Here is a 27020-nt window from a genome sequence, read left to right as displayed (position 1 = left end):
GTAATCGTCCGGAAGCCGTTTGAGGCAGGACACCCATTTGGCCTGTTTCCTGACTTTTTTCTGAGCCTCCTTAGGAAAAAGCCCCAAGCCTGAGTAGTGGAGGAGGAGGAGAAGGCAACCTGGTACAGTGTTTAAAAACAAGTAGCAGAGTAACAAGCGCTTCCCCACAGGGGACTTACGGTAGGCAGCACAGGAGGGTCTCCAGGGGAGCGGGGTTCAGCCGACATGACCGCACACAGCTCCAGGAATGCCGGTACAGGAGGCATTCAGTGCTTGCTGGCGCCAAAATTTTAAAGCTGGAGATGCTTCCTGGATGACGTCACTTCCCTCGTCCACCAGAAGTGACGTCGGCCGCCTTCAGAAGCGCTTCGGTGCGCACCCGGCGAACGCCCCAAGGGCTCGGCGGGAGATCGCAGCCGGGAGCAGGCTCACAACTAATAATGGAGCGAGGCCTCCCTCCTTCACCCCTGCCCAGCATTAGTACGCCGACCGCAGGAGGGCAGGGGGAACACCGGTAGGTGCCAAGGAAAAAATCCATCTTCATCTCCCCACAGGGAGACTCTCTCTCTCTGCCCCTGACCTCTGTAGGGACAGGAAACACTGGTGCTGGTGGTGGGGATTTAAACCCTCTCTCTGTTCCTGCCCCTACAGAGGTCAGGGGTCAATCTCCTCGTAGCCGTCGTGGTGATGAGGTGGAAAAAAGCGCTAGATGTAAGGACAAAAAAAGGAGACCAAGGAAACATTAGAGTAATGGTCTCCAACTCCCAGAGAGGGAGAGCTTCGCCAGTCCACCTGTCCAAAGGACAGAAAAAAACACGCTGGGCTGGGGGGCGAACCCCTCCCTTTAAGGGAGCTGGAGTTCTTCTATTGGTTATTCTTTGGGCTCATTAAAAATTTCGCCGGTCCTACCAGTCCACAGGGGGCAGTTAACCCCATCTGTGCTGCTGGTAGGACGTAAGGGAATCTAGCATTTTCCCCGTGTGTATCAGAGTGGAAAAACATGTTTTAAAATGTTGACAAAAAAATAAAAAAATAAAAAATGCTTTTTTTTTTTCTTTTACAGAAATTGGTGGAAAAATTGTGTAGGAGCCCTAAAGGAACATTCCAGACAAAACACACACACTTGCGGAGATTTTTCAAACTGTGTAAAAAAAAAACTTAAAAAAAAAATGTTTGTTACCCATAGCAACCAACCACAGCACAGATTTCAATAGCGCACTTGAGAAAAAAATGACAGCTGAGCTGTGGTTGGTTATGGCTATGGGCAACAAAAGCAGTTTTAGCTCTCATAAATCTGTTGTAGGACTCATGCACACGAGTGTGTGTGCCCCGTGCTGCGGACCGTTCTACTGGCACCGTCCACCTTTTGAGGATGTGGACCCTTTGACTTGAATGGATCGGCAATCCACAAGAGATGGTCTGTAGCGCAAAAAAAAAAAAATATGTTCTATTTTTTTTGCGGTGCGGAGGTACAGACCGAAATCCCACAGAAGAGCTTCGTAGTGCTTCCAATCCATGCCTCCTCTCCGTATCTCGAGGATTGCGGACCCATTCAAGTCAAGGGGTCTGCATCCCTGATATGGAGTGCACACGGCTGATGCCAGTATATTGCGGAACTGCTGTTTGCGGTCCACAAAACAGCACGGGGCACGTGCTCGTGTGCATGAGCCCTTTTTGTGTTATGCCTGGAGCAGGGCCTGAGGGGGCGGTGCAGGATTCAAAGAACACCAAAAACATACAGAATAAGGCCTCATGCACTCCGTATACGAAACCATTCATTTCAATGGGTCCGCAAAAAAAAACAATGTACTCCGTATGCATTCAGTTTCCGTATTTCCGTTCTGTTGAAAGATAGAACATGTCCTATTATTGCCCGCAAATCACGTTCCGTGGCTCCATTCAAGTCAATGGGTCCGCAAAAAAACCTAAACAAAACAGAACACATATAGAAATGCGTCCGTATGTCTTTCGTATCCGTTCCATTTTTGCAGAACCATCTATTGAAAATTTTATGCCCAGCCCAATTTTTTCTATGTAATTACTGTATACTGTATATGCCAAAACGTGAAAATCGGACCGCAAAACACAGAAAAAGCTATACGTTCGTGTGCAATAGGCCTAAAATGGGAGTTTTGGAAACCAGCGATTGACACCAATCATCCTACTGATTTAAACCTAAAGACAACCATCTTTCCATCTAAACAGCTGGCACCCATTTCTGGACTCCTAGGAAGTGAATCTTCTGACAGATCATAAAAGCCAGGGTCTGTTTAATGAGGAATACCCATTGTGCAATGTACATGTAATAAAGACAACGACACCAGGTGAAATCCTTTTTATTTTTAAACTGCCGCTTTCCAACCCCAAATTACTGTAGAATTCCCATTTACAAAGGGAAGAACTGGCATTTCTGAATGTACCAAGGCTTATTATGTACAATCTATATCATATATCATCTTTGCCTTCATTAATCTTATTATACACATAAAAGCCCATAAAAATAGAGCCCAGTAGCAAGAAAACTGGCACTGAAATTCCTGAATTCCCACCACCCACTATATAAGGGTAGTCAAGCAAAATCAGTTCTAGGCATTACATGAAAATATATTAATTCATTAATCCACCACCTCAAGTACCAACAGGGGAGATTTATTAACGTATATTTTCTGGTTTGGTTATTTACAGAGGATGCAAATCACACCAAACAATATTTGTCACCCCATACTTTATAGTGTTGGGCACTATATTTTCAGCCATTCACACAGCAGGCTTTACCGTGTAATTCTGTCCGCACCAAAAATTTTCCAAAATCCCACATCCTTTCTGTCACTCATTAATTTCAATGGGGGGGCAGCGCTAAGGATCACAGGGAGGACATGCCCCTTCTTGGTGTGGCTTTAAGCCGCTGCTCCTCGATTCACAGCGATGCCTCACACTGAAATGAATAGGAGGCAGAAACCATGCACCTACTGGTAAAAGTTCAGCGTGGATGTTCACGTCAAAGTTCCACGGCAAAAGATGCCATGTAAACATACTTTTGAAAATGTTATATAGAAGGATTGCGCTGCAGGAGAGAAATCTTTTGTGTAAATAAAAGTTCCTTTTATGGATCCTCAACCAATGTGGTCATAAGCCAACCTCACAAACTAACATCAGTATGGAAACCTGTTGTGAAATGAAAAAAAAAGCGCACTATGGTGTAGCAAATTCCAAATACTTTACGCACCATGTGAATGGATTATACTCACAGGATTTCTGATTAGTGGATGCGTGTAAAAAATAGATGATATCTTCAATAGAACTCTGTTGGAAGAAGAGAACTATAGCGTAGTATGTAATGACACTTTGCACGCTTGCAACAAGGTTGTACTCACAGAATATCCATCATAAGGTGCATGGGAAAAATTTATTTGCGGAATCTTCACAGACGGCTGGGTAAGTGGAACAGGCAAGGATCCGAACACTTCAGCAGAAGAAAACCCAAAAATGGATCCGACAGATGAAACACGTCTATACCTGGATGACAGTGAACCACAGCTTCCACAAAAGACTGGCAAGTAGGATGGATGCGCACCAGAAGGTCAGATAAAAGTTGTTTAATAAAACAAAAAATTACAGCTTGAAAAACATATATTAAAAGTCTCTGAAATGCCCGACCCGGGTTTCGCCGTGATGCTTCGTCTGGGGCATGGCCCAAACAAAGCATCACGGCGAAACCCGGGTCGGGCATTTCAGAGACTTTTAATATATGTTTTTCAAGCTGTAATTTTTTGTTTTATTAAACAACTTTTATCTGACCTTCTGGTGCGCATCCATCCTACTTGCCAGTCTTTTGTGGAAGCTGTGGTTCACTGTCATCCAGGTATAGACGTGTTTCATCTGTCGGATCCATTTTTGGGTTTTCTTCTGCTGAAGTGTTCGGATCCTTGCCTGTTCCACTTACCCAGCCGTCTGTGAAGATTCCGCAAATAAATTTTTCCCATGCACCTTATGATGGATATTCTGTGAGTACAACCTTGTTGCAAGCGTGCAAAGTGTCATTACATACTACGCTATAGTTCTCTTCTTCCAACAGAGTTCTATTGAAGATATCATCTATTTTTTACACGCATCCACTAATCAGAAATCCTGTGAGTATAATCCATTCACATGGTGCGTCAAGTATTTGGAATTTGCTACACCATAGTGCGCTTTTTTTTTCATTTCACAACAGGTTTCCATACTGATGTTAGTTTGTGAGGTTGGCTTATGACCACATTGGTTGAGGATCCATAAAAGGAACTTTTATTTACACAAAAGATTTCTCTCCTGCAGCGCAATCCTTCTATATAACTTTACTCATCAGACTTCTCCCACATTGTCTTTGGATTTGCAGCGCTAGAGAGGACAAGTATTTTTCAACAGAGACTTCATTTTATTTTATTTCTGAATACTTATGAAAATGCTAACGGAACCTCAGACTCGATTCTGGTTTTCAAATGAGGGTCTAAAAACATAATTTTGCCCCCCAAAAAACTAGAAATCAATAATAAAAATAAGGCCTTGTTCCCATTTCCGTTTTTCATGGACATGTATATCTGCATTTTCCATGCACGGCACACGTACCTATTGATTTAAATGTGTTTGTTCACACACCAGTATTTTTCCACTAACCATGGGTCAATGGAAAAATCACGGAGACATGCACTACTCTGCCACAACATTATCACAACACTCCTGTTGAAGTCTATGGGTCCATGAAAAACCACACGGATAGCATCCCTGGTCTGCCATTTTTTTTAAGGTTCATTAGTAGGAGATTCTCTGGAAACTAATGTCTGTGGAATACGGATGACACTCAAGACGGTAACAAAACGGACACATGGACCAAACACTGATTCTTCATGGTTGAAATATGGACAAGGCCTTATTCACATTTCCATGTCCGTTTTCCATTTGTGACTAATTTCTTGTTGCATGTATTTGTGTTCTGTGTGTCTGTTTTTATGCCTTCTGTAATCCATTTTTCACACACGGAGAAAAAAACTGAAGAATACCCAATATACTGAACTGTATCCTGCCATGCACTGCTAGGCTAAAAAGAGGACTTCCAGAGCGTCTCCTAGCCACAATCCAAGGAAAACATGGATGCCATTCATGTCCTGTCCATGGTTTTAAAGAACCCTCAGACTTGAAAGGAGCGAGTTTAATCTAGAAAACGGACTAAAGTAGTTTATGCATCTGTTTGTTTGTTTTTTTCCACCGACCACGGATCTCTGAATATACTGGCTAAATTCACTGGATACCTGCGTCGTCCTTGGAGATCACAAACATCTGTGATTCACCGATGTGTGAACAAGGCCTAGTAGGATTTTCTTAGACATCTGAAAAAACTTTGGGGGAAATTTCTCATTCCCCTTTTTTGGCGTAAAAAGTTGTAGATCCTGATCCTGGAATTTTTACACCACCCTTGTCGGTTTCTGAAAAGGGGACATGACGAGGGCGGGGTGTGGGTGGCACATTCATCATTATTTAACTAGAAACAAGGGTAAACAATGGCAGAATTCTACGGTACCTCTTAGCTGGCATAGATTTCATTATGGCGCATGGACTGCCGGAGGAAGCAGCTGTTGAGGCCTGCGCCTTGTACATGACTCCTTCGGCAGCTCAGGCCTTATCAAGACCAGCATAGCACACGCCAACCTTGATAAATCAGGCCCTTAACCCTTTCAACCGCGGGCCAGTTTTTACCTTCCTGCCCAGGCCATTCTGAGAATGTTTTCTCGTCACATATTGTACTTCATGACAGTGGTAAAAATAAGTTTAAAAAAAAATCATTTTTATTTATTAAAAAATACAATATTTACCAAAAATTTAGAAGGCTTAGTTATGAACTCACTTTCTGGGGCTTACATATTAGAAACTACCCATAAATCACCCCATTTTAGAAACTACACCCCTCAAGCTATTCAAAACTGATTTTACAATAAGTCACGTCCCGCTGCACCGTACTATTATGGTGCTGTCGGGAAGGGGTTAATGTTCCTCATCTCCTATTGTAGAGGGAGCAGTAATGGTATGTCTATGCTTCAGCCCGTTGCCTTACAGCCAGAGACTAGTGTGCTTTGAGGTAAGTGAGATGGTAAGAGGGCTGATTTCCTGGTACAAACAGAATTATATTTATTGTATTTTCTACACGTAGTGTTCCTTTCCAAAAACGACAGCACATACTGTATACCATGGAGCAAGAGCCTGGTTTAAAGCAGTTCAAATTTAAAGGGGTTGTCCCAAGACAAATATTCTACAGTTTTCAAATCAGCACCTAGATTTGATTACTTTTGTAATTGCATGCAATTAAAAATGTAATATAGCCACTGAGTTATTCAATAAAATGTATCGGTATAGCGCCACCTGCTGTTTGTTTTCTTATTTCTTTGACCTGCTCGCTGAGAAGGCCGCACATGCTCAGTTTCATCCTTCAACTGTCTCCTGAGCTATGATAGGGAGAGCATGTACACGCCCCCTTAGCGCCAGCAGAAAAGACACTCCCCTTGAGCTGCCAGCTTAATATAAATCTAGCAGAGCAATGAATGGGGAGATCTCTGGACCCATGTGAGGTACAGGGCTGTTAGAAAAGTATTATCATGTACTGTACTATATGATGTCTGATTTTCATTTTTCATTTTTACATTAGTCATGGGATAATCCCTTTAAGATACATTCCTCACGATTTCCAAGACATTTTGATAAATGACAGTGCAAAATCCACGCTTGAGACATTACTGTAATGAGTGTTTAAACAGCTGAACACACACAAGCCTCCAATGTCAGTCAATTCCATTACTCAGTCCTATCAGGGTAGCTGACACTTGTTCTGCAGGACCCACACCTTAACTAGTTTACAAATGATAAAAAAAAGTAACTAACAACCACATGGACAACCATTCTACATAGACAGCGATACATCTAGCGTACCAAACTAAATCTGGAAAGAAGGAAATCCCTCTAAGGCCGAGTTCACATCAGCGTTCAGCCTTCCCGTTCTCCTGCTAGGTTATAGTAGCAGAAGAACGGAATGGATGGATTCGGCACATAACTGAGCCGAATGGAAGCCGTGGACCCTATGGGCCATAATGGGGTCTGTTAAGGTTCCGCTCAGAGGAAGATTTTTGAAGTAGAGGCAAAAGTCCAGCATGCACGATTTTTGTCTCTGCTTCAAAAATCTTCTGATTGAGAACCTAACGGACCCCATTATAGTCTATGGGGTCCTTCGGTTTACGTTCGGCTCCGTTATGTGCCGAATTCTTGCTTTCCGTTCTTCTGCTCCTACGGATAGGAGACCGGAAAAGCTGAACGCCGATGTGAACTCAGCCTAAGGCCACTTTCACACTTGTGTTGTTGTTGAGACCCGGCAGAGGATCTCAATACCGGAAAAAAAACATTTCCGTTTAGAACTCATGGATTCTGAATGGAAAGAGATCCGTTCAGGATGCATCAAGACGTCTTCCGTTCCGTTTTGTAACTGGAAACAAAACCGCTGCAAACTGCAGTTTTGTGTCTGGTCATAAAAACGGATCTGTCACTGAAAACAATGTTTTTTTTTTGTTTTGACTTCACACAACCGCATCCTAACAGAGCAGATGCATCCTGATGTGTAAAATCAAAACGGATCCGTTTAACTCCGGTATTGAGATCCTCTGCTGGATCTCAATACCGGAATTAACAACGCAAGTGTGAAAGTAGCCGAAGGAACATGTAACCAGTCTTGGTCTGAGGCACTTTATCTTTCTGTGCTACAAATACTATTGCAGTGCTGCAGTATAAAGGTTTGATGCACTTTGAAATAAGACTTGGCTTAAATATATTACAGTTCTTACCAGACCATTACACCGTATTAGGAAGATTTTCATGAAGAATCAAAATGAACAGAATCATCTCACTTTTCAGAGGTTACAACCACTCAGGCCCGTTTATATCTGACCAATATCTGTAACCATAGATAAAATGTCCACATGCTCCTAACCGTCTCTTCTAGAAACCTCAGGATCTAATGGAAATAGATCACCTGACATATAATAATGAAGAGCACCGAGCCATGACCGAGGAGCTCCTAAGGGTATGTTCACACGTTTCAAATCCACAGCTGAAAAAAGGTGGGGTTTTTTTTTTTTTTTTTGTTTTTTTACGAAAATGTGTAATTTGGTGGCATTTTAAAAGGAGTTTAGGAGAATTTTTAGCAGGGGCGTTTCTCCCAGTATTTTGAGGGCCTTCAGTGGGATAATTCAGAAGCGTTTTTGGCTGCAGAAACGCTGCTAAAATCAACTGTAACTCCAATTCTAGTGTTTTTCTCTGCTACTCCACTGACTTCAATGCAAAAACCTCTCTGAATCCACTTCAAATGCCTCATTTACACCACGGGTGACTTTTGTGCGCTGTCCGCATCTCTGCCACAAGTTAGAGAACTGCTAACCTCTAACAAGATGATTACAGACCGTTAATGAGATGTGCACTGAGCTAGCGGAGATTACATCTCACCAAACATGATTCCTGTGCGCAGTGCTAAGATTCAGATCCTGAGATCTGAACCTTCTGATCCTGTGGTCTTTACCCATTATTATACATATGGCAGGGCTTACCATGAGTTACAAGTCTGCAATATGCTTCAGTAAAGTCTACCTGTAGTTTCGGAAAACTTTTGACATGTTAAAGTTGGTGATGAGACACCCAATCACCGAAATAAAGGGGAAGAAGTGCTCAGCTAAGCATTGTGCCCCTTCAGTTGTGACTGATATACAATGATCCCTCAAGATACAATGTCCTCAGGATACAATATTTTCAACATACAATGGTCTTTTCTGACCCATCGTAAGTTGAAACCAGACTCAACATACAATGTCTCAGATCCAACCAACCAAACGGCACTTCTCTGATAAAATAGCTGTATGTGTTGCTAGTTAGCAGCTATTCCTGACTGTTATATGTAAGGACTTGTTCTATCTGTCTTAGTTATCTGTTTATTTTTCTTAAATCTTCATTTTCTCTTATCTTAGAAGATATTTTGGGGCTTTGGAACTGATTACTCGAGTTACAATGGTTTCAACATACAATGGTTGTCTCGGAACCAATAATATTGTAACTTGAGGGAGCAATGAGCAGTACACCACTAACCCCACCTATATGACAACGGAATCTCCAAAGATGGCCTTCAGACACTTGGACTTGTTCAACCCAATGCTAATGACTCAGGCAGAAAGCATGCTATGTCTCCAAGATCCTGTAGACAGTAGGGGAGTTCTGCTGCAAGGCTTGAAAATAGTGACAGAAATGCTGATGTCAGCGGTGTGTCACTCATGAGCTAATAGTAAGAGGTTGCTGAGAACCAGCATCATAATCATTGCAGCCCAGGCCTTGAAGTCAAATCTACCTGAGAAGAGTCATGGTTATTCCTAATCTCCTGCCCTTCTGCTGATGGTTGGCAGTTCTCTCCTAGAGAGAAAGGGAGAAAACTAGGTAGAAGACTGTCAGTCATCAGCAGGTCGACAGGGAGAGCAGGAATTCATGAATGACCATGACTCTTCTCAGGTGGCCGGGACTCTGTTCCAGGCTCAGTCTGTAACGATTGTGATGTTGGTTCTCGGCAACCACTTACTTTTAGCTCATGAGTGACACACCGCTGAAATCAGCATTTCTGTCACTATTTTATACTGCCCTCAGTGAGGTCAGCAGGTTCCATTTAAAGGATACAGGTCCTCTATTGCATATGGTCGAGGTCTCCAACCTTTTCAAGCCTTTTACAAACACAACAGACATGCCTATTGAAGATGATATGGATTTTATCCTACCATTAATTGCCAGTGATATTTTGACCCTAGTACCAAGTTTGAGTGATAGGACAGTCCGGTACAAACAGTGCACTGCTGAGGAGCGACATACAAAGCACAAGTGGCTCCTGAACCACGAGCTGGGGAATGCTGACCTACAGGATCCTAGGAGACCAAGCTTGGATATTAATCTTAATATGCTATTCCACTTACACTTTAAATCAGTGGTCTCAAACCTGTGGCTCTTCACTGGTTGAAACTATGACTCCCAGCATGCAAGGGCAGCTCCAATTTGTCAGAGCGTACTGGGACTTGTAGTTCTGCAACAGATGGAGAGCCAAAAGTTGCAAAACGATGCTTCAAATGAAATGTCTGGCTGCGCAAAGCTTGGCAACATATATAAAACGTCCTGTAATATTAAACATACATACAGTGATGAAGATGATTACACAGAGTCTATGGTTCCTGAAGACAGATATTTGAGTAAAATGTTATTTATATCATTTAGATAAAAAGCTTGTCGTTTTGCTTTAAAATAAAAATAGTAAAACTTGAACCATTTTCTGGTTGATGTGCATTTTGCATTTCATTAAGACCAATTTGAATTTATCGTCTTTTACGTTCTATTCTTCCTTTGTTTCAGCCGCTTCTGTTGAAGACTCTTCAGTGATTTTCTGGTCATTTACTGTGGGAACTGCAGAATTGTCCACTTCAGCCAGAGATTCACCTGCTGGAGCGACTTCTGAGGAGCTGCTCACCAGATCTTCAAAGGAGACTAAAGAGTTCTGCTCAGCAAGTGCATGATCCAAGACAGAGTGTGACAAGGGCATCTCCAGAGATGGTCCTTCAGACACTTTGACTTGCTCTGTGAAACAAAAATCAAATAGAGGGGTTGTCAGACCACTGGAATAAGAATCATGAGGTGGCTATACTGCAGGAATATAGCACTGAACACCACTGGGAGGCCATCGGTGATCGGTAGGTATTCATCCTTCAGAGACCGCACTGACTGGAATGAGGGGCTGTGGAGCTCACCGCTGTGTCCCAACCCTCATCAGGGCAAAATCTGCTTCAGAGTGTTTTGAGCACATTGATGTATATGTAGGTGTGCTCAGGAGCTGAGCCCACTCTGTACAGAGCAGGAGGCGACCGTGTTATGTATCTGACAACTCCCTGCAGAGGCCAGGATCAGAGGCAACCTCAGATGCCACAGTCAATAGCAACTGCAGCATCTAAACAGTTACAAAGAGGGATGGGGTCTTCCTTTGTTCCTTGATAGGCCCCCTGTGACACAATCACAAAATACCAAACAGTTCTCACATCAGCCAAACACTCTTTGGCAGACAAATATACCCCAGTGGCCTCGAACTTCTCCCAACTTAAAAGGTCACTCGTTTTGTAAAATCTTTTGATATGTCAGAAGTGTGATCAGTAAAGGTCTAAATTCTGAGCCCCCCACGATCACTAGAATGAGGAAAGAAAAGCATGCGCATATCACGCTCTCTCTCCTTGCTGCAGAGGACAGAATCGAGACGGGCTGATACTCTTATTAAGCCTATCCCCCGCAGCGGGAAGAGAGAGCGCGATATGTGTGCGCTTCTCTCACCTCGTCCTAGAGGTCTAGTTCTCAGCGCTCAGACCCTCCCCACCCCACCAATCAAAACTTTTCTATGTTTCTATAACATATCAAATGTTTTACCAAAATTCAATGACCCTTTAAATTAAAGTGAGTCTGTCAGTGGTTTTGACCATGCTAAACTGCTATTAGTTGTGGACCTTTTATTATCAGTAGTGTGAATATGAACTTAAATTTTGCTGTTATTATTTAGCTGTAGCATCCAACCAGGAGACCACTAGAGCGGTCACCCCCGACAGAGGGGAGGGGAGGGGGAGCGTATAAACGCAGCTCCGCCTCCAGTGCACTGGCAGGAAAATAACCTGGTAGAATTAGGGCGCCTTCACACGCTGCAGATTTTGTTGCAGATATTTCCACGACTGCAGCAAAGATCTGTGTATTTCCGCTGATGTCTAAGAGCAGGTTCACACACCCCCAGATGTTGTGCGGACCCAGTCGTATAGAAAGTTGTTGCTAGTAGATACCTACCTTACCTGCCTTAAGTATTTTCACTAGTCTATGCAACTGAACTAAGGTGAATCAGAGTGAAACACCACAAAAATATTAAAGGGGTAGGTTATCATTATCACATTGGCATGCTCCCTGCAGCTCACATAGCACAGCGCCGTACATTGTATAGTGGCTGTGCTTGGTATTGCAGCTCTGCCCCATTCACTTCAATGGAGCTGAGCTGCAACTAGGTCATGTGACCAATGAACGTGTCGTCACTCGGCCTAGGAAGAGGTTGCGGCGCTCACTGAGCACCGGCCTCTTCTGACAGCTGATCAGCCGGGGTCCTGGGAGTTGGACCCCCGCCAATCTAATCAAGATTAGATGAAGTATCCTAAGGATAGGTCCTAAATAATTTTTCCAGGATAACCCCTTTAGATGTCACTTCCATTTGCAGATGATTAAAGGCTACAGAAGATTTTGCTAAATGGAAAGAACGTTATGATGGACACTATGCCATCACCTTCCCAGGTAAGACAAGTTCAAGGCCGGAAGGGCACTAACAAGGACAAGCTCACCATTAGTCTGCCATATACCGCAATTATTACATAATGCCTACCAATATAAGCATTCAGCTCTTCAGCAGTAAGTAGCTTGTCTGTGACTGCGGGAAGATCCGAAGTAACATCGAGGGCAAGCGGTGCTGTCACATCCAGCAGGTTTGTAAGATCTGGAATCTCAGGCGCCAGAATATTAGGACTCTCTGGAAATCCTAATGCAGAAAAAGAAGTCGTCAGTTTAGGAAGCAGGTCAGGAGAAACCCTGAGATTGTGGGCAAGTAAAGATGGCAGATAACTGCTGGCCGAACAAGCCTCTGGCAGCGGCTCATCTCCTCAGAAACAAAAGGATTGGGCAGATCAAATCCAACTTGCCCAGTCCCCATATACCTTTAAATGGCTGGCCAGAGCTGCCAAAATCAGCTGGTTCAGCCAACACAGATCAAATAGGCATGGACAGCCTCCAGGAAGTCTGCCACCAGAAAATTCACTGTAAAATCAGGCAGAATGCCTTGTAGGGCTAGCTCAGCTGTATGTAGTGACTTAGCGATCTATTGCTTCATTTTTTTTCGAGGAAAAGTACATTTAGTCCATATGCAAATGAGATGCTAAGTGCACTGAGGGTGGGCCTGAGCCACTCTGTGCACTCCTGCTCCTTCCTCTCCTTCTTGATTGACAGGGTCTGGTGAGATGACTGGGCCTTGACCTTATCTATCTAAGAAGGAGAAATGGGCTGGCAGGAGCAAGGGTGCACAGAGTGGAATGGACCTACCCTTGGTGCACTTAACTGCTCATTTGCATATGGATTAAAAGTACTTTTTCCCCAGATTGAAGCAATGGATCGCTAGGTGAAATTACATTCAGCTGAGCTAACCCTACAAGGCACTGGTGAATTTCCTGGTGGAGGATGACTACTAGCCAGGCAGTACAACGTCATACGGTATCTTCTCATGACAATAACTGTCCATAATAACAGATAATAGATCAATATAAAGGATGATTATTTTCTCAATTTACTACCTGGATTTACAACTCTTTGTACAGGTGGGGGCAGAACCAGGGCAGCTTCTCCAGGATGAACATGTGCATCTGACAACTGGTGGGCTTCTGCAGCCGCTTCTGTGTGGGTTTCTGGGGCCAACAGAGGAGCCTGCCAACAGAATACAAACATAATTTTTTTTAGATTTAAAGGGAACCTGTCACCAGTTTTATGGTGTCCTAACTAAGGGCAACATAAATAAGTGACTGATTCTCTTAGCAAAATGCTGGGTCACCTTCTTTAATTGACCCAGTCAATCTGCCAACATCTTGTATTGAAAAGCTCCAGCTGATAATGATGAGTCATGAATATTCATGAGCTCCTGACTCTCCCCGCCCACCTGCTGCTGAATGACAGTTTGTTTCCATAGGAATCAGCAGCAGGTGGGCAGGGGAGTGGCTATAGCTCTGAATTAAATATACGCTGGACTCAATGACATCACGCCGGACTCGAATCAGCTCATTAGCATGGGGCATACGGCATCTTTGTGTGTATATTATGAGGTAACCATCTGTCACACCAGTAAGTGAATACATCTAAGGTACTTTTTAGTAGTTAATGATTGTATATAATTAGTTAGATTATAATCAAATATCCACATGACAGGTTCCCTTTAACATAAGCAACTTCCTTAAAAAGTAAGCCGAGTATATAGCTCTTAAAGTGTATGCGAAGTACAAAACTATGGGTTGTGGACCATTGTCAGCGCCGATGTTTGCAAACAGATGACTGTGTAAGGCTAGGTGCACATCTGCGCTCCGGCAGTCTTTTCCATGGAGGAACAGACTGGGGGACACCACCGTGCACTGCCGGATCCTATTCACTGTAATGGGATCCGGCGGTAACCTCAGGGGTGTATCTTTCACAAGGCAAACAAGGCATTTGCCTAGGGCGGCACTTGCCAATGGGGCGGCAAAATGCCTTGTTTGCTTAGTGATAGTTACAGGCAGCACGCAAGGAGTGCTCAGTGACAAACTCAGCTCTGCTACATCTGTGTGTAATGGGCACATACAGGCTGGATGGACATTTAGGGTCCAAAGCGACCAATCAGTGCCTTGCTTCTTTAAAATAGGGCAGGAAATATGAACTGTGGCCCCCGATTGGCTGGTTTATGTGGGGGCCCCATTGGCCCTCTTCACCGCTTCATGTTGTTAATGGAGTGGTCCTCTAAACACCCCACATGGACAGATTTCCCTACACCTCGCCCTTCATTTTGTGATTATTCTTTTTCAGGAAAGGGTGGAGCCTAAAGAGGAAGGGGTGGGGTTTACAGAGGAAGGGGTTTGTCCTTGACAGGAAGGGATGGGTCAAATTTATATTAGGGGGGTGCCCGAGTTTATTCTCGCATAGGGCAGCACAAAACCAAGATACACCACTGAGTAACCTGGCATATATGTCGACTTTCGGCCAGACAAAAAAAATCTTGCGTGTAGCATTTTTTGTCCAACTAAAAGCCAGCATGTACACCGGATACCACAGTGCCGGAGTACACAACACAGATGTGAATCCAGCCTAATCCATGTTCAGCCTGAATGTTGGATTATTGGTGGTCATTAGATAGTGGAGAACATTAATTTTAACTTTGTTGTTACAGGGAACCTGTCACGTTGAACATGGTGTCTGAGCTGCAGGGAGCAGGTTATAGAGCAGGAGGTGCAGAGCAGATTGATATATAGTGTTTGGGGAAAAGATTCAGTAAAACTTATATTCCTGTTCATTCTGGACTTTGAAGTCACGAAGGCAGTTCTATCAGTGACTGACAGCCTTCCCTCTATGAGGAGACGGTCCTATCAGTGACTGACAGCCTTCCCTCTATGAGGAGACGGTCCTATCAGTGACTGACAGCCTTCCCTCTATGAGGAGACGGTCCTATCAGTGACTGACAGCCTTCCCTCTATGAGGAGACGGTCCTATCAGTGACTGACAGCCTTCCCTCTATGAGGAGACGGTCCTATCAGTGACTGACAGCCTTCCCTCTATGAGGAGGCGGTCCTATCAGTGACTGACAGCCTTCCCTCTATGAGGAGGCGGTCCTATCAGTGACTGACAGCCTTCCCTCTATGAGGAAACGGTCCTATCAGTGACTGACAGGCTTCCTTCTATGAGGAGGCGGTCCTATCAGTGACTGACAGCCTTCCCTCTATGAGGAGACGGTCCTATCAGTGACTGACAGCCTTTCTCTATGACTGTGTACACAGATAGCTGTCAATCACTGATAGGACCGCCTCCGTGACTTCAAAGCCCAGCATAAGCAGGAATATAAATGAATGAAATACAAGTTTTACTGAATATTTTGCTACTAAACTACATAATCAATCTGCTCAGCTCCTCCATGTTCAATGTGACAGGTTCCCTTTAACTTGGCCACTAAAGCACTACTCAGATCTAGCATAGCATTACCTCTATTTAGCACACAAAGCACATAAAAGTTGGAGCTCACTTTTAAAACAAAAAAAAGATGAAGAGGCAGAGGAGCCAGAAATGTGATATAGAAGCATACAAATACTGCCAGTATTGCTGTGTCCTCCACAGAGTCTGACTACTTTGAACAATAAGCTGATCACAGTTTGTTCTGCTGCAAAGACCTCCATCGGCCAGCTGTAATCTGAGTAGGAACCTGGCAGTAAGGCCCCTTTCACACAAGCAAGTTCCACGCATTGGATTTGCAGCGTGTGTCAGCGAGGGCACCCTTCCTGACCTCCCAGCACTGCCGGGTCGCATAGCGTTATATTGATTTATGATGCTATGTAACCCTAGCACAAGAAATCTAGAATGTATTGTATAACATTGACATAATGCTGTAAGTGTTATACAATACATTCCAGAACTGTAAGAGTTACATAGCATCGTAAATCAATATAATGCTATGTGATCTGTCAGTGCTGGGAGGTCAGGAAGGGTGCCCCCGCTGACACACACTGCGAGTCCAATGCGTGGAACTCGTTTGTGTGAAAGGGGCCTAAATGTTCTGTTTCCCTGCAGCGCCACCACAGGACTAATGAAGCATTGCATAGTTCAAGATTAAGAGCTCTTTCACACGAGCGGATGCCGTGCGGGTAATCCGCTGCGTGAAAGAGAGCCAAGCCCCACTCCGGACAGCAGAGACACTGAGCATTAACATGACTGATAATGCTCTTTGCCTCTCTGTGATCTTTTTACTACAAAATCACAGGGAAATAAAGTTGTCGTTGTGATTTTGTAGTAAAAAGATCACAGAGAGGCACGGAGCATTATCAATAATGGTAATGCTCAGTGTCTCTGCTGTCCGGAGCGGGGCTTGGCTCTTTTTCACGCAGCGGATTTCACGCATGGGAACTACTCGTGTGAAAGAGCCCTAAATTAATGAGCTTCAGAGAGACAGGCTCTACATGGCCTCTATCCGCCGTGGTTAATGAATGACAGTCTTCGTACCTCACTGTATCCATTGGTTGGGGGCACAATAGGTTCTTCCGCTGGTAGTGGTGAAGGGGGCTTTATCTCGTAATTTTGGGTTGGGGTGACAGGTTGTGAGGGAATGCGATGCAAGTATCCATATCCAATGCCACATCCCAAACTAGAAGGACAAAGAGAAGCATCAGACATTAAAGCTGCATTTACATGTCAGATCAGTGCCCGATGCAACAATGACATTTAGGGTCCATTCACACGTCCGTTGTTTCTTTCCTGATCTGTTCCGTTTTTTGCGGACCAGATCTGGACCCATTCATTTTCAATGGGTCCTGAAAAAATATCAGACATTGTGCTGTCCGATTTTTTTCAGGACCCATTGAAAATGAATGGGTCCCGATCTGGTCCAGATCTGTTCCGCAAAAAACGGAACAGATCAGGAAAGAAACAACGGACGTGTGAATGGACCCTTATGCCCCAATTTTGAAAGAAAAAAGTGATTATTGCCAGTGTAGGAAGAGTCGGGCTAAACATTCACATTTCACAAACTATGTACAGTCACCTGTGAGGGGAACGGGTCATCAGACCTATTGTTGAAATCAATTTTCATGTTAAACATACTGCTTAGTTTAACTCTTTCTGCTTCTTGCAGAACATCAGTCAAACCCACCGCTTTTGTGGGGACCAACCATATAACGTGTACGGGGGCGTCCCAACGCTTCTACGGTGCCGAAATAGAGAGAAGTATCAGGTATTTGGATTTCAACATGCCCAATCCTTTTGCTCTCGGGGATACAAGCGGCCTCTAGAGGGTTCAAGAAGCTGCTTACGTCCCCCATTCAGAAGACACGCAAGCTCGGTCAGCAATCTTGAGCACAGGGAGGGTTGGGGGAAACAACTGTTGGCTGAACAAGTGTATCTCAAACGTATGACCAGCTTAATAAAAGAGAGTGGTAATTCCTGTTCTGTAGAGATCACTACTCAGCAGTCATCTCATTATCCTCACAGGTAGGATTACAAGAAAAGGTAACACATACAGGTTCCTATGGTCCATGTGGATGCTGAAAAGCAAATCCAAGAATGCTGCAGCTTAGGCAAGATGGCCGCCCAGCTAAACATGTACAGAAAATTGAATAAAAATCTACAAAAATATCAGTATCTGGTTTTAATTAGTGACATGAAATATAAGTGATATATTCACTTTCAAGAGTAGCCATCACCTCTCCTGACCGGTCAGTTTAGTAACTACTTGCATTCCCCATGAAATAACAATTCTGGGGAATCTTTTCTTATAACTCTAAGTTGTGACAATCCTCTGTTATTTAGGTTTACAAATGAATTGCCAGTGGTCTGCAACAAATGTCCAACTGGACGTTACCCATGGGGGGGGCACAGTCTGACACAAGCAGCACTGACTGGATAGTGTCAGACTGGGCAGGACATGCCCCAACTGGTAACACCCAGAAGGACCTTTATTGCAGACTGCTGGAAATTCATTCATAATTTCTCATAGGAATAATAGATGAATGGCACAACATAGAGTTATCTGAAAAGATGATCTAGAATTGTTACTACCTGGCTAATGCAAAACAGACAGGTCAGGAGGGCCGACAGATCCTCTTTAAGATGTCTGTGGACAATGCTCTGTGCACAAGTACACAGCGGATTCTGTTCATAACAGAGGGTACACTGGTGAGCAGGACCCAACCATCTCGACCGACAGTACTGACTAATAATGGGGTTCTTCCGGGTCCTGATGTTTTGATGGCAAGAACAGCACTGCATGCTGCGCTCCTCTTCCCATGTTATCTGACAGAACCTCCACTAGAGCCTCTAATGCGATCCGTGCCAGCCTCTAACGGCAGCGCCATCCGTGCCAGCCTCTAACGACAGCGCCATCCGTGCCAGCCTCTAACGGCAGTGCCATCCAAGCGAGCCGTCGGTGCAATCCGTGCGAGCCTCTAACAGCAGTGCCATCCATTAGGGTAATACAGTGCATAGGTGTAAGTAACACAATTTTGTTTTCTGACCAGTGGCATCGAATGGTGTGACTGAAAACCATCACACATGTACGAGATGGCACTGGCCTGGATTTGACGCGTTCTGTACATGCTTCTGCATGGACTAGGTAAACCTCAGTACCTTCCTTCCCCACCCCAGGCTCCATTAGGGGTCACGTAAACCTCTCGGCAGGAATCAGTCTCTGTGTTGTAGACCAGCAGCTTCAGTGGTTTCCCTTCGTGAGACTCTATCAAAGCGTAGAAATCCTCGGACTAGATTGGAAAATACGAGAAATATTTTGTTAGTCTGCTGCTCTGTACGTGGGGAAACAAAGAAACCTTTACTAAGGCCATTAGCTGGAGGGTGGCCACACACTACTGACATGGTGGTCATCAAAAACGAGCCACCTCTCCTGCACTGAGAAATTAATGACTCCACAAGAAGGGCTGTCTTCTGCCAAACTAGATGGGAGTGATGGGCCCCAGGGGCTCCAAGAAGCAAACGGGCTAGGCAGCACCCGCTTTCCTTCATTCAAACAGCAAACAGTGGACACAGAGCATCCCTACCCTGGTCAGGTGATGCCACACAGCATCGGGGTCCTGAATTCTGCAGTACATTTACTAATTGCTCCTGGTGTATTATACCAGGATGCTGGCAGTACGTGGGCATGCTGTTATGTATACCAGGATGCTGGCAGTACGTGGGCATGTTGTTATGTATACCAGGATGCTGGCTGTACAAGGGCATGCTGTTATGTATACCAGGATGCTGGCTGTACAAGGGCATGCTGTTATGTATACCAGGATGCTGGCTGTACAAGGGCATGCTGTTATGTATACCAGGATGCTGGCTGTACAAGGGCATGCTGTTATGTATACCAGGATGCTAACATGTATACCAGGAGGATGCTGACAGTACATGGACATGCTGTTATGTATACCAGGATGATGGCTGTACAAGGGCATGCTGTTATGTATACCAGGATGCTGACATGTATACCAGGAGGATGCTGACAGTACATGGACATGCTGTTATGTATACCAGGATGATGGCTGTACAAGGGCATGCTGTTATGTATACCAGGATGCTGACATGTATACCAGGAGGATGCTGACTGTACGTGGGCATGCTGTTATGTATACCAGGAGGATGCTGACTGTACGTGGGCATGCTGTTATGTATACCAGGAGGATGCTGACTGTACGTGGGCATGCTGTTATGTATACCAGGAGGATGCTGACTGTACGTGGGCATGCTGTTATGTATACCAGGATGCTGACTGTATGTGGGCATGCTGTTATGTATACCAGGATGCTGACTGTATGTGGGCATGCTGTTATGTATACCAGGATGCTGACTGTACGTGGGCATGCTGTTATGTATACCAGGATGCTGACAGTACGTGGGCATGCTGTTATGTATACCAGGATGCTGACAGTACGTGGGCATGCTGTTATGTATACCAGGATGCTGACAGTACGTGGGCATGCTGTTATGTATACCAGGATGCTGACAGTACGTGGGCATGCTGTTATGTATACCAGGATGCTGACAGTACGTGGGCATGCTGCTATGTATACCAGGATGCTGACTGTATGTGGGCATGCTGTTATGTATACCAGGATGCTGACTGTACGTAGGCATGCTGTTATGTATACCAGGAGGATGCTGACAGTACGTGGGCATGCTGTTATGTATACCAGGATGCTGACAGTACGTGGGCATGCTGTTATGTATACCAGGATGCTGACAGTACGTGGGCATGCTGCTATGTATACCAGGATGCTGACTGTATGTGGGCATGCTGTTATGTATACCAGGATGCTGACTGTACGTGGGCATGCTGTTATGTATACCAGGATGCTGACTATATGTGGGCATGCTGTTATGTATACCAGGATGCTGACAGTACGTGGGCATGCTGTTATGTACACCAGGATGCTGACAGTACGTGGGCATGCTGTTATGTACACCAGGATGCTGACAGTACGTGGGCATGCTGTTATGTATACCAGGATGCTGACAGTACGTGGGCATGCTGTTATGTATACCAGGAGGCTGACAGTATGTGGGCATGCTGTTATGTATACCAGGATGCTGACTGTACGTGGGCATGCTGTTATGTATACCAGGATGCTGGCTGTACACGGGCATGCTGTTATGTATACCAGGATGCTGACTGTATGTGGGCATGCTGTTATGTATACCAGGATGCTGACAGTACGTGGGCATGCTGTTATGTATACCAGGATGCTGACTGTATGTGGGCATGCTGTTATGTATACCAGGATGCTGACTGTATGTGGGCATGCTGTTATGTATACCAGGATGCTGGCAGTACGTGGGCATGCTGTTATGTATACCAGGATGCTGACAGTATGTGGGCATTCTGTTACGTTCCTGGTTACACATAGTTCATGGGCAGCTCCCTTACAACACCAACTGTGCCAAATTTTCACACAAATCTGTAACGCCCAACAACTGTAACATGGATGATCTCACTCATCTGCTTTCTGGAAAAAAAAATTGAACACGTACCTCTTGCAAAATCTGATCGGATCCCACAATATAATCTGTGTACGCCTGTAGGCCAGCCAGTGCTGCCGGTGAATTTGGCTCCACATCCTGTAGAAAAATAGAGAATCATCTGAATCTGGACGTTCCTGCCCCAGTAGCGGCCTCCTCATTCCCATGTTCTCTATGGCTTCAGGCACACGACTGTGCTTTTCATTCATGTGCCAACTACACTAACCCATTCATTTCTAAGGAGCCATGCACACAAATATGTACTGCAGATCTGTGTGGCCATTCCGCAAATGATAGAAGATGTCCTATTCTTGTCCATATTATAGATGAGAATCGCCTATTCTCTTGATGGGAGTGAGAAAAACAACAGAATGCACGAGGAAGGCAAAAATACGGACCTGGCCACGTGCATTTGAGCGATCTCATTTGTGTACAGTGCTCAAGGGGCACATTCATACATTGTAACTGGGTCAGGTTTTCAGTTAGATTTTTTATTCTGAGAAGGCTGCCATTAAAAGGGGTTGTCCAGCCTTGGAGAAGACAATGAGGTCTGCGATTGGCAGCAGTGATCACAGAACCAAGCCACTTCCCGGTCCTGCAGGGACCGGAAGCAGCTGGGAATGGACCAGCAGGCACAGGAACCCCAGGGAGTTGTTGTCTCCAAATCTGGACAACCCCTTTAAAGTGATTTACATAGATAGAAAGGCAGTACACTGCAGTAATTAACCCCTGCAATTTGTCCCATGCTGATTTTCTTAAAAAACTTTAGCTTTTCACAAAAAGAAGGGTCACAAGGCGTCCCGCATTTCATTGGTGTTGAAGGAAATCGCAGAAGTCCTAATTCTTCAAAGATTCTGCATTTTAGTTACCAAAATGTGCAATGTTTCGACCCTACAAGGTCTTTTTCAAGCAATTGAAAAAGACCTTGTAGGGTCGAAGCGTTGCACATTTTGGTGAATTAGGAGTGCTGCGGTTTCCTTAAATATCCTTGAACAACGGGGGAACTACGGACTGGTTCCCATCACCGCTGGCACCACCACCACATTGGACATTTTTTCTGTAAGTGCTGCTACAAATCTTCTAGTATCTTATCCTCATTTCATTGGAACACAGCACATCGTGACTACACCGTTGCCTAGAGGTGCACATTTACCTGCTGCACAATGACTACCACCAAAGGGAAGAAGGTATTAAGACAACATTGCCTAAAAACAAACCCCACTGGCGTACCTACCCTGTGCCAGAGTTTTTAAGAGGTAATAATTCTGTGTCATCTTCAGGAGGTCCATGCCACAGAAAATTAAATCTATGCGAGCAAGGAAGCTGGCAGAGATTTCAGGTATAATGTACGCCACTTTTCTGGTGCATATGCTGGTAAATGTGTCACCCGCAGTTCGCCCCATACCTGCTAAGAAGTGGTGAAAAAAAGCAAAAAAAAAATTTGGTTGCAAAATGGCACTTGCGCCAAAATTTGCCACTTTTGCACACCAGTGTGAAACCACACTGACATCGGCGCTGCCCTGTTTTACCATCTTACTCTACTGGTGTTGGCATGCAACACGTGTGCTCTATGGGCACCTACAGACCTCTCTGTATTCTCCAATAAACATAATAAATGGATAGGTCATGGCATATTATCTGCCCCCCCCCCCTGAAGACAGGATTGATATAGGTCATACCAGCACATGCCACACATGTTCATTCGCCCCTTGGAAGCTGCAGAATCTGACGCTGGCCCCTAGGAGCCCTTGGCCTCCCCACATGTTGCTGGGGGTGACCTCCACCTCTCGCACTTTTATAGTCTTTGTGTTGTAGACCTCCAGCTTCACAGGCTTCTCCATGTTGGCTTTCAATAGATCTTTGAACATGCTGTTCTCCTTGTTCTGAAAAGAATGGAAACACTGGTTTACAGGACAGCAGGATGTATACTGCACTGGTACCATCCCATCCCAAGCCGCACAATACTGAGAAAACACCTTTCAAAGGGATTATGCCAAGATTGATGTAAAAAAAATTAAAATCAGAGATCATATAGTACATGACAATCTCTTTCTAACAAAGCTAGAACAAGCCCTGTACCTCACATGGATCCAGAGATCTCCCCATTCATTGCTCCAATTAATCTGGTAGATTTATTTCAGGTTGGCAGTTCAGGGGACGTGTCCTTTCTGCTGTAGCTCGCTCCCTGTAACTGCCACAGCTTCTAATAGAAGATATGACTGGGGACAGTTGAAGATGTAAACTGAGCGTGTTCTACCAACCAAGTGAGGTGGACAGAGAAATAAGGAAAAGAACAAACAGCAGGTGGCGCTACACAGATACATTTTATTTAATAGCTCAGTTGCTATACTAAATTTTTTTTATTCCATGCGTTTACAAAAGTATTCAGGGCCAGTTGCTGGTTTGAAAAATGACAACCCCTTCAAAGGGGAATTCTGGCTTCAGCAAATAAATATATGGTTCCGTATACAAGAGAAGAGAGAAGTACGACTGTGTACACTGGCTCCAAGCCTGTAGCTGTCAGATACAAGTTAGGGACTGTACAAGGGGATGCATCACTACATATGATGCTCATTGCATAGATCATAATAAATATGGGATTGTTTGCCATTAATACGCTCTTAACCCTATTAATGACCAATGACAGACAGCTACATCAATGGTCGAGTAAAAAGATGATCAAAAAGTTCTATGTAGAAGTAAAAGCTATAGGTGACCTCTAGTGTTGAGCGAACTTCTGTTTTAAGTTCGGCGTCTAAAGTTCAGCTTCCGGTTAGCGGAGAATCCCGATATGGATTCCGAATACCGTTGTGGTCCGTGGTAGCGGAATCAATAATGGCCGATTATTGATTCCGCTACCACGGACCACAACGGAATTCGGAATCCATATCGGGATTCTCCGCTAACCGGAAGCCGAACTTTAGATGCCGAACTTAAAACAGAAGTTCGCTCAACACTAGTGACCTCACAAAAAACACACCCTCAAGTTAAAGGTGTCAGAATATGGCAAGACAAAGTGTGTATGTATATATTTTTTTTATAGATATGATATAAAAAGTCTACACACATCTGTTAAAATGTCAGGTTTCTGTGTTGTAAAAAACATAACCCAGTTTGTAGCGACAGTGACAGAAAATGCATATTTCAACAGAAACCTTCCGCATCAGTCAGAAATGTGAGAAGGGGTGGAAAAAAACTCCCAGCATGTTCAGACTGTTATTATAGAGCATCAGTGGACATTATAAGTAGAGGGATCTAAGAGGAGAGAACTACAACTCCCAGCATGACCAAACTGCTATTTTGGGACATCAGTGGACATTACATGGAGAGGGGTTTAAGAGTAGACAGCTACAACTACCAGTTTGCTCATACTATTATTATGAGGCATTAGTGAACATTACAGGGAGAAGAGTGTAGGAGGAGAGAACTACAACTCCCAGCATGTTCAAACTATTATAGGGCATCAGTGGACATTTTTAAGAAAGGGGAATAAAAGGACAGAACTACAACTCCCAGCATGTCTAGACTGTTATTATGCGGCATCAGCGGCCAATACATGGAGAGGGGTATAAGAGAAGAGAACTACAACTACCAGCATGTCCAGACTATTATTATGGGGCATTAGTGAACATTACAGGGAGAAGAGTGTAAGAGGAGAGAACTACAACTACAACTACCAGCATGTCCAGACTATTATTATGGGGCATCATTGGCCATTACATGGAGAGGGATATAAGAGGAGAGAACTACAACTACCAGCATATCTAGGATGTTATTATGGGCTTTCAGAGGACATTACAGGGAGTGAATATACAGAAGTAACTACAATTCCTAGTATATGACAACTCATAGAGGGAAACCGTTAACCTCTCACATATGCAGAACAGGAGCTCCGCCCACATGGTGACATCACACAGGTTCCTTCACAACTTCTCTGCTGAGCTCTGTGTCAGTGGGTAAATGGGGTAAAATGAAATTGGCTGGAGTGGAGTGAGTAAGTTGAAAGGGCAGGGAGGCAGATGATACATCTAAGGGGAGTGGGAGAGAAAGTGGCCATAGAGATCAAAGGCAGGGACTCCTAGAGCAGTGCAGGCACATCGATCTGCCGACACTTCAGCCAGTGTGGTCTGGCCGCACCCCTCTCCTGAACTTCCTGTGTGTGACATCAGGCACGTCACCCAGCCGTTCTGTAGCTGAAGATGGGCAGAGTGAGGAGAGGAGAAAAGGGGAGGTTTATCAAACCTGGTGCAAAGGAAAACTGGCTTGGTTGCCCATGGCAACCAATCAGATCGACCCTTTTATTTTCCAAAAGAGTTCTGAAAAATGAAAGGTGGAATCTGATTGGTTGCTATCGGCAGTTTTCCAATGCATTAGTTTTGATAAATCTCCCCCAAAGTTCTTTGTCTGCAAGATGTCTAGTAAACTGCTTATGCATTTGTGTTATGTTTTTTTTCAGGGTTTAGTTCCCCTTTAAGATTATATACCTGACACCGATCAAAGGTAAGGGTAAAGCTGTACCTCTTCCTAGGATATCAAAAAGCCTCCTGTTCCTCATCCTGTTCATATCTGTACTTATCGCTCCATAAAAATGTGTGCACCAACCAGCGTCAGTGCCAAGCTGGTCAGTCTGCTGCCAAATTCTCACTGCTCCCAACTCATGGGCAGGCTTATCACGTCCCCTAAACTGACTCTTCCCCGGTTACCCCCCGACCCTCATATTTCAGTGCACTACATCACACAGCTCCGTCTGCACTCTAGTTAGTACAAAGATGGCTGGACCACTTTATGGTTCAATTTGTTTTTATTGCAAACCACATGCTTTGAATATATGCAACATAAGAAAGTCATATTGAGCATATGCAATATGCGAAAATTACAGAGTTACATATTGAGTCAGCAGAACTGAAATAGGTTCAACCATCATCAATACCAGATGAATGGGGTAAGGGGGGGGGGGGAGACAAGACAAAGGATCCAGGGGGGAGGGGAAGGCGGGAGGGAGGGGGGGAAGGGAACGAACTAGTAATCCACATATGATATACTTGCAGTCCTACTAGACAGGATATTTTAAGTAGCACGACCTGAGGATAACCAAACCGAGAAACTTGTAGATGCACGGAACTGGTACCAGACCTCCCATTGTTTAAAGTGAGCAACTCCAAGACCCTGGTCTTCCGCCCCCAGTTCCTCCAGGCGTGCCAAAGAATCTAAGGCACCCACCCAAGTAACTCTACGGGGGCTATCTGAAGATCTCCAAGCCCTGGGGATTATTTGACGCATTGCTATGACAAAAAATCTAAGGATACCCTTCCTAACTACCTTAAATCTGCCCGGGAAAACTAAAAGGAGAGCTATCTGGGGTGACATAGGAACATGGACTTTGTATAGATGTTCGTATAGCTTGAAGATGTCGTTCCACAGTGTTGCTACTCCCGTACACTCCCACCAGATGTGCAACATAGTGCCCCTATCTTTCGAACATCTCCAGCACGTGTCTGGCACCGAAGGATAGAACTGGTGAAGCTTGACCGGAGTCCTATACCACCTAGACCAGATCTTATAATTGAGTTCCTGAATTTTACAGGAGATCGAAGACTTATGTGTGAAAAGGAGAGACCTTCTCCATTGATCAGATGTAAGAGGAT

The 27020-nt window shown here is 44.5% G+C and overlaps 1 protein-coding gene and 1 pseudogene across 1 annotated transcript in view; one reads left to right on the top strand and one right to left on the bottom strand.

The window, feature by feature from the left end:
• Nucleotides 1-27020, top strand: part of LOC122939476 — a 284892-nt pseudogene that overhangs the window by 123039 nt on the left and 134833 nt on the right.
• The window catches only part of GORASP1 (golgi reassembly stacking protein 1), a 37459-nt gene continuing 20114 nt past the window's right edge, over nucleotides 9676-27020 (bottom strand). The window contains exons 3-9 of the mRNA XM_044293313.1: nucleotides 23055-23258; nucleotides 21388-21474; nucleotides 18991-19121; nucleotides 16873-17014; nucleotides 13443-13572; nucleotides 12485-12637; nucleotides 9676-10665 (exon numbers count right to left, since the gene is read on the bottom strand). Coding sequence (XP_044149248.1) covers nucleotides 10424-10665; nucleotides 12485-12637; nucleotides 13443-13572; nucleotides 16873-17014; nucleotides 18991-19121; nucleotides 21388-21474; nucleotides 23055-23258 — 1089 coding nt within the window. The 3' untranslated portion in view covers nucleotides 9676-10423. The remainder of the gene's footprint in view (nucleotides 10666-12484; nucleotides 12638-13442; nucleotides 13573-16872; nucleotides 17015-18990; nucleotides 19122-21387; nucleotides 21475-23054; nucleotides 23259-27020) is intronic.

The sequence above is a fragment of the Bufo gargarizans genome, chromosome 5 (assembly GCF_014858855.1).
Source record: "Bufo gargarizans isolate SCDJY-AF-19 chromosome 5, ASM1485885v1, whole genome shotgun sequence".
NCBI lineage: Eukaryota > Metazoa > Chordata > Amphibia > Anura > Bufonidae > Bufo > Bufo gargarizans.
This window is presented reverse-complemented; position numbering and strand designations above follow the sequence as displayed.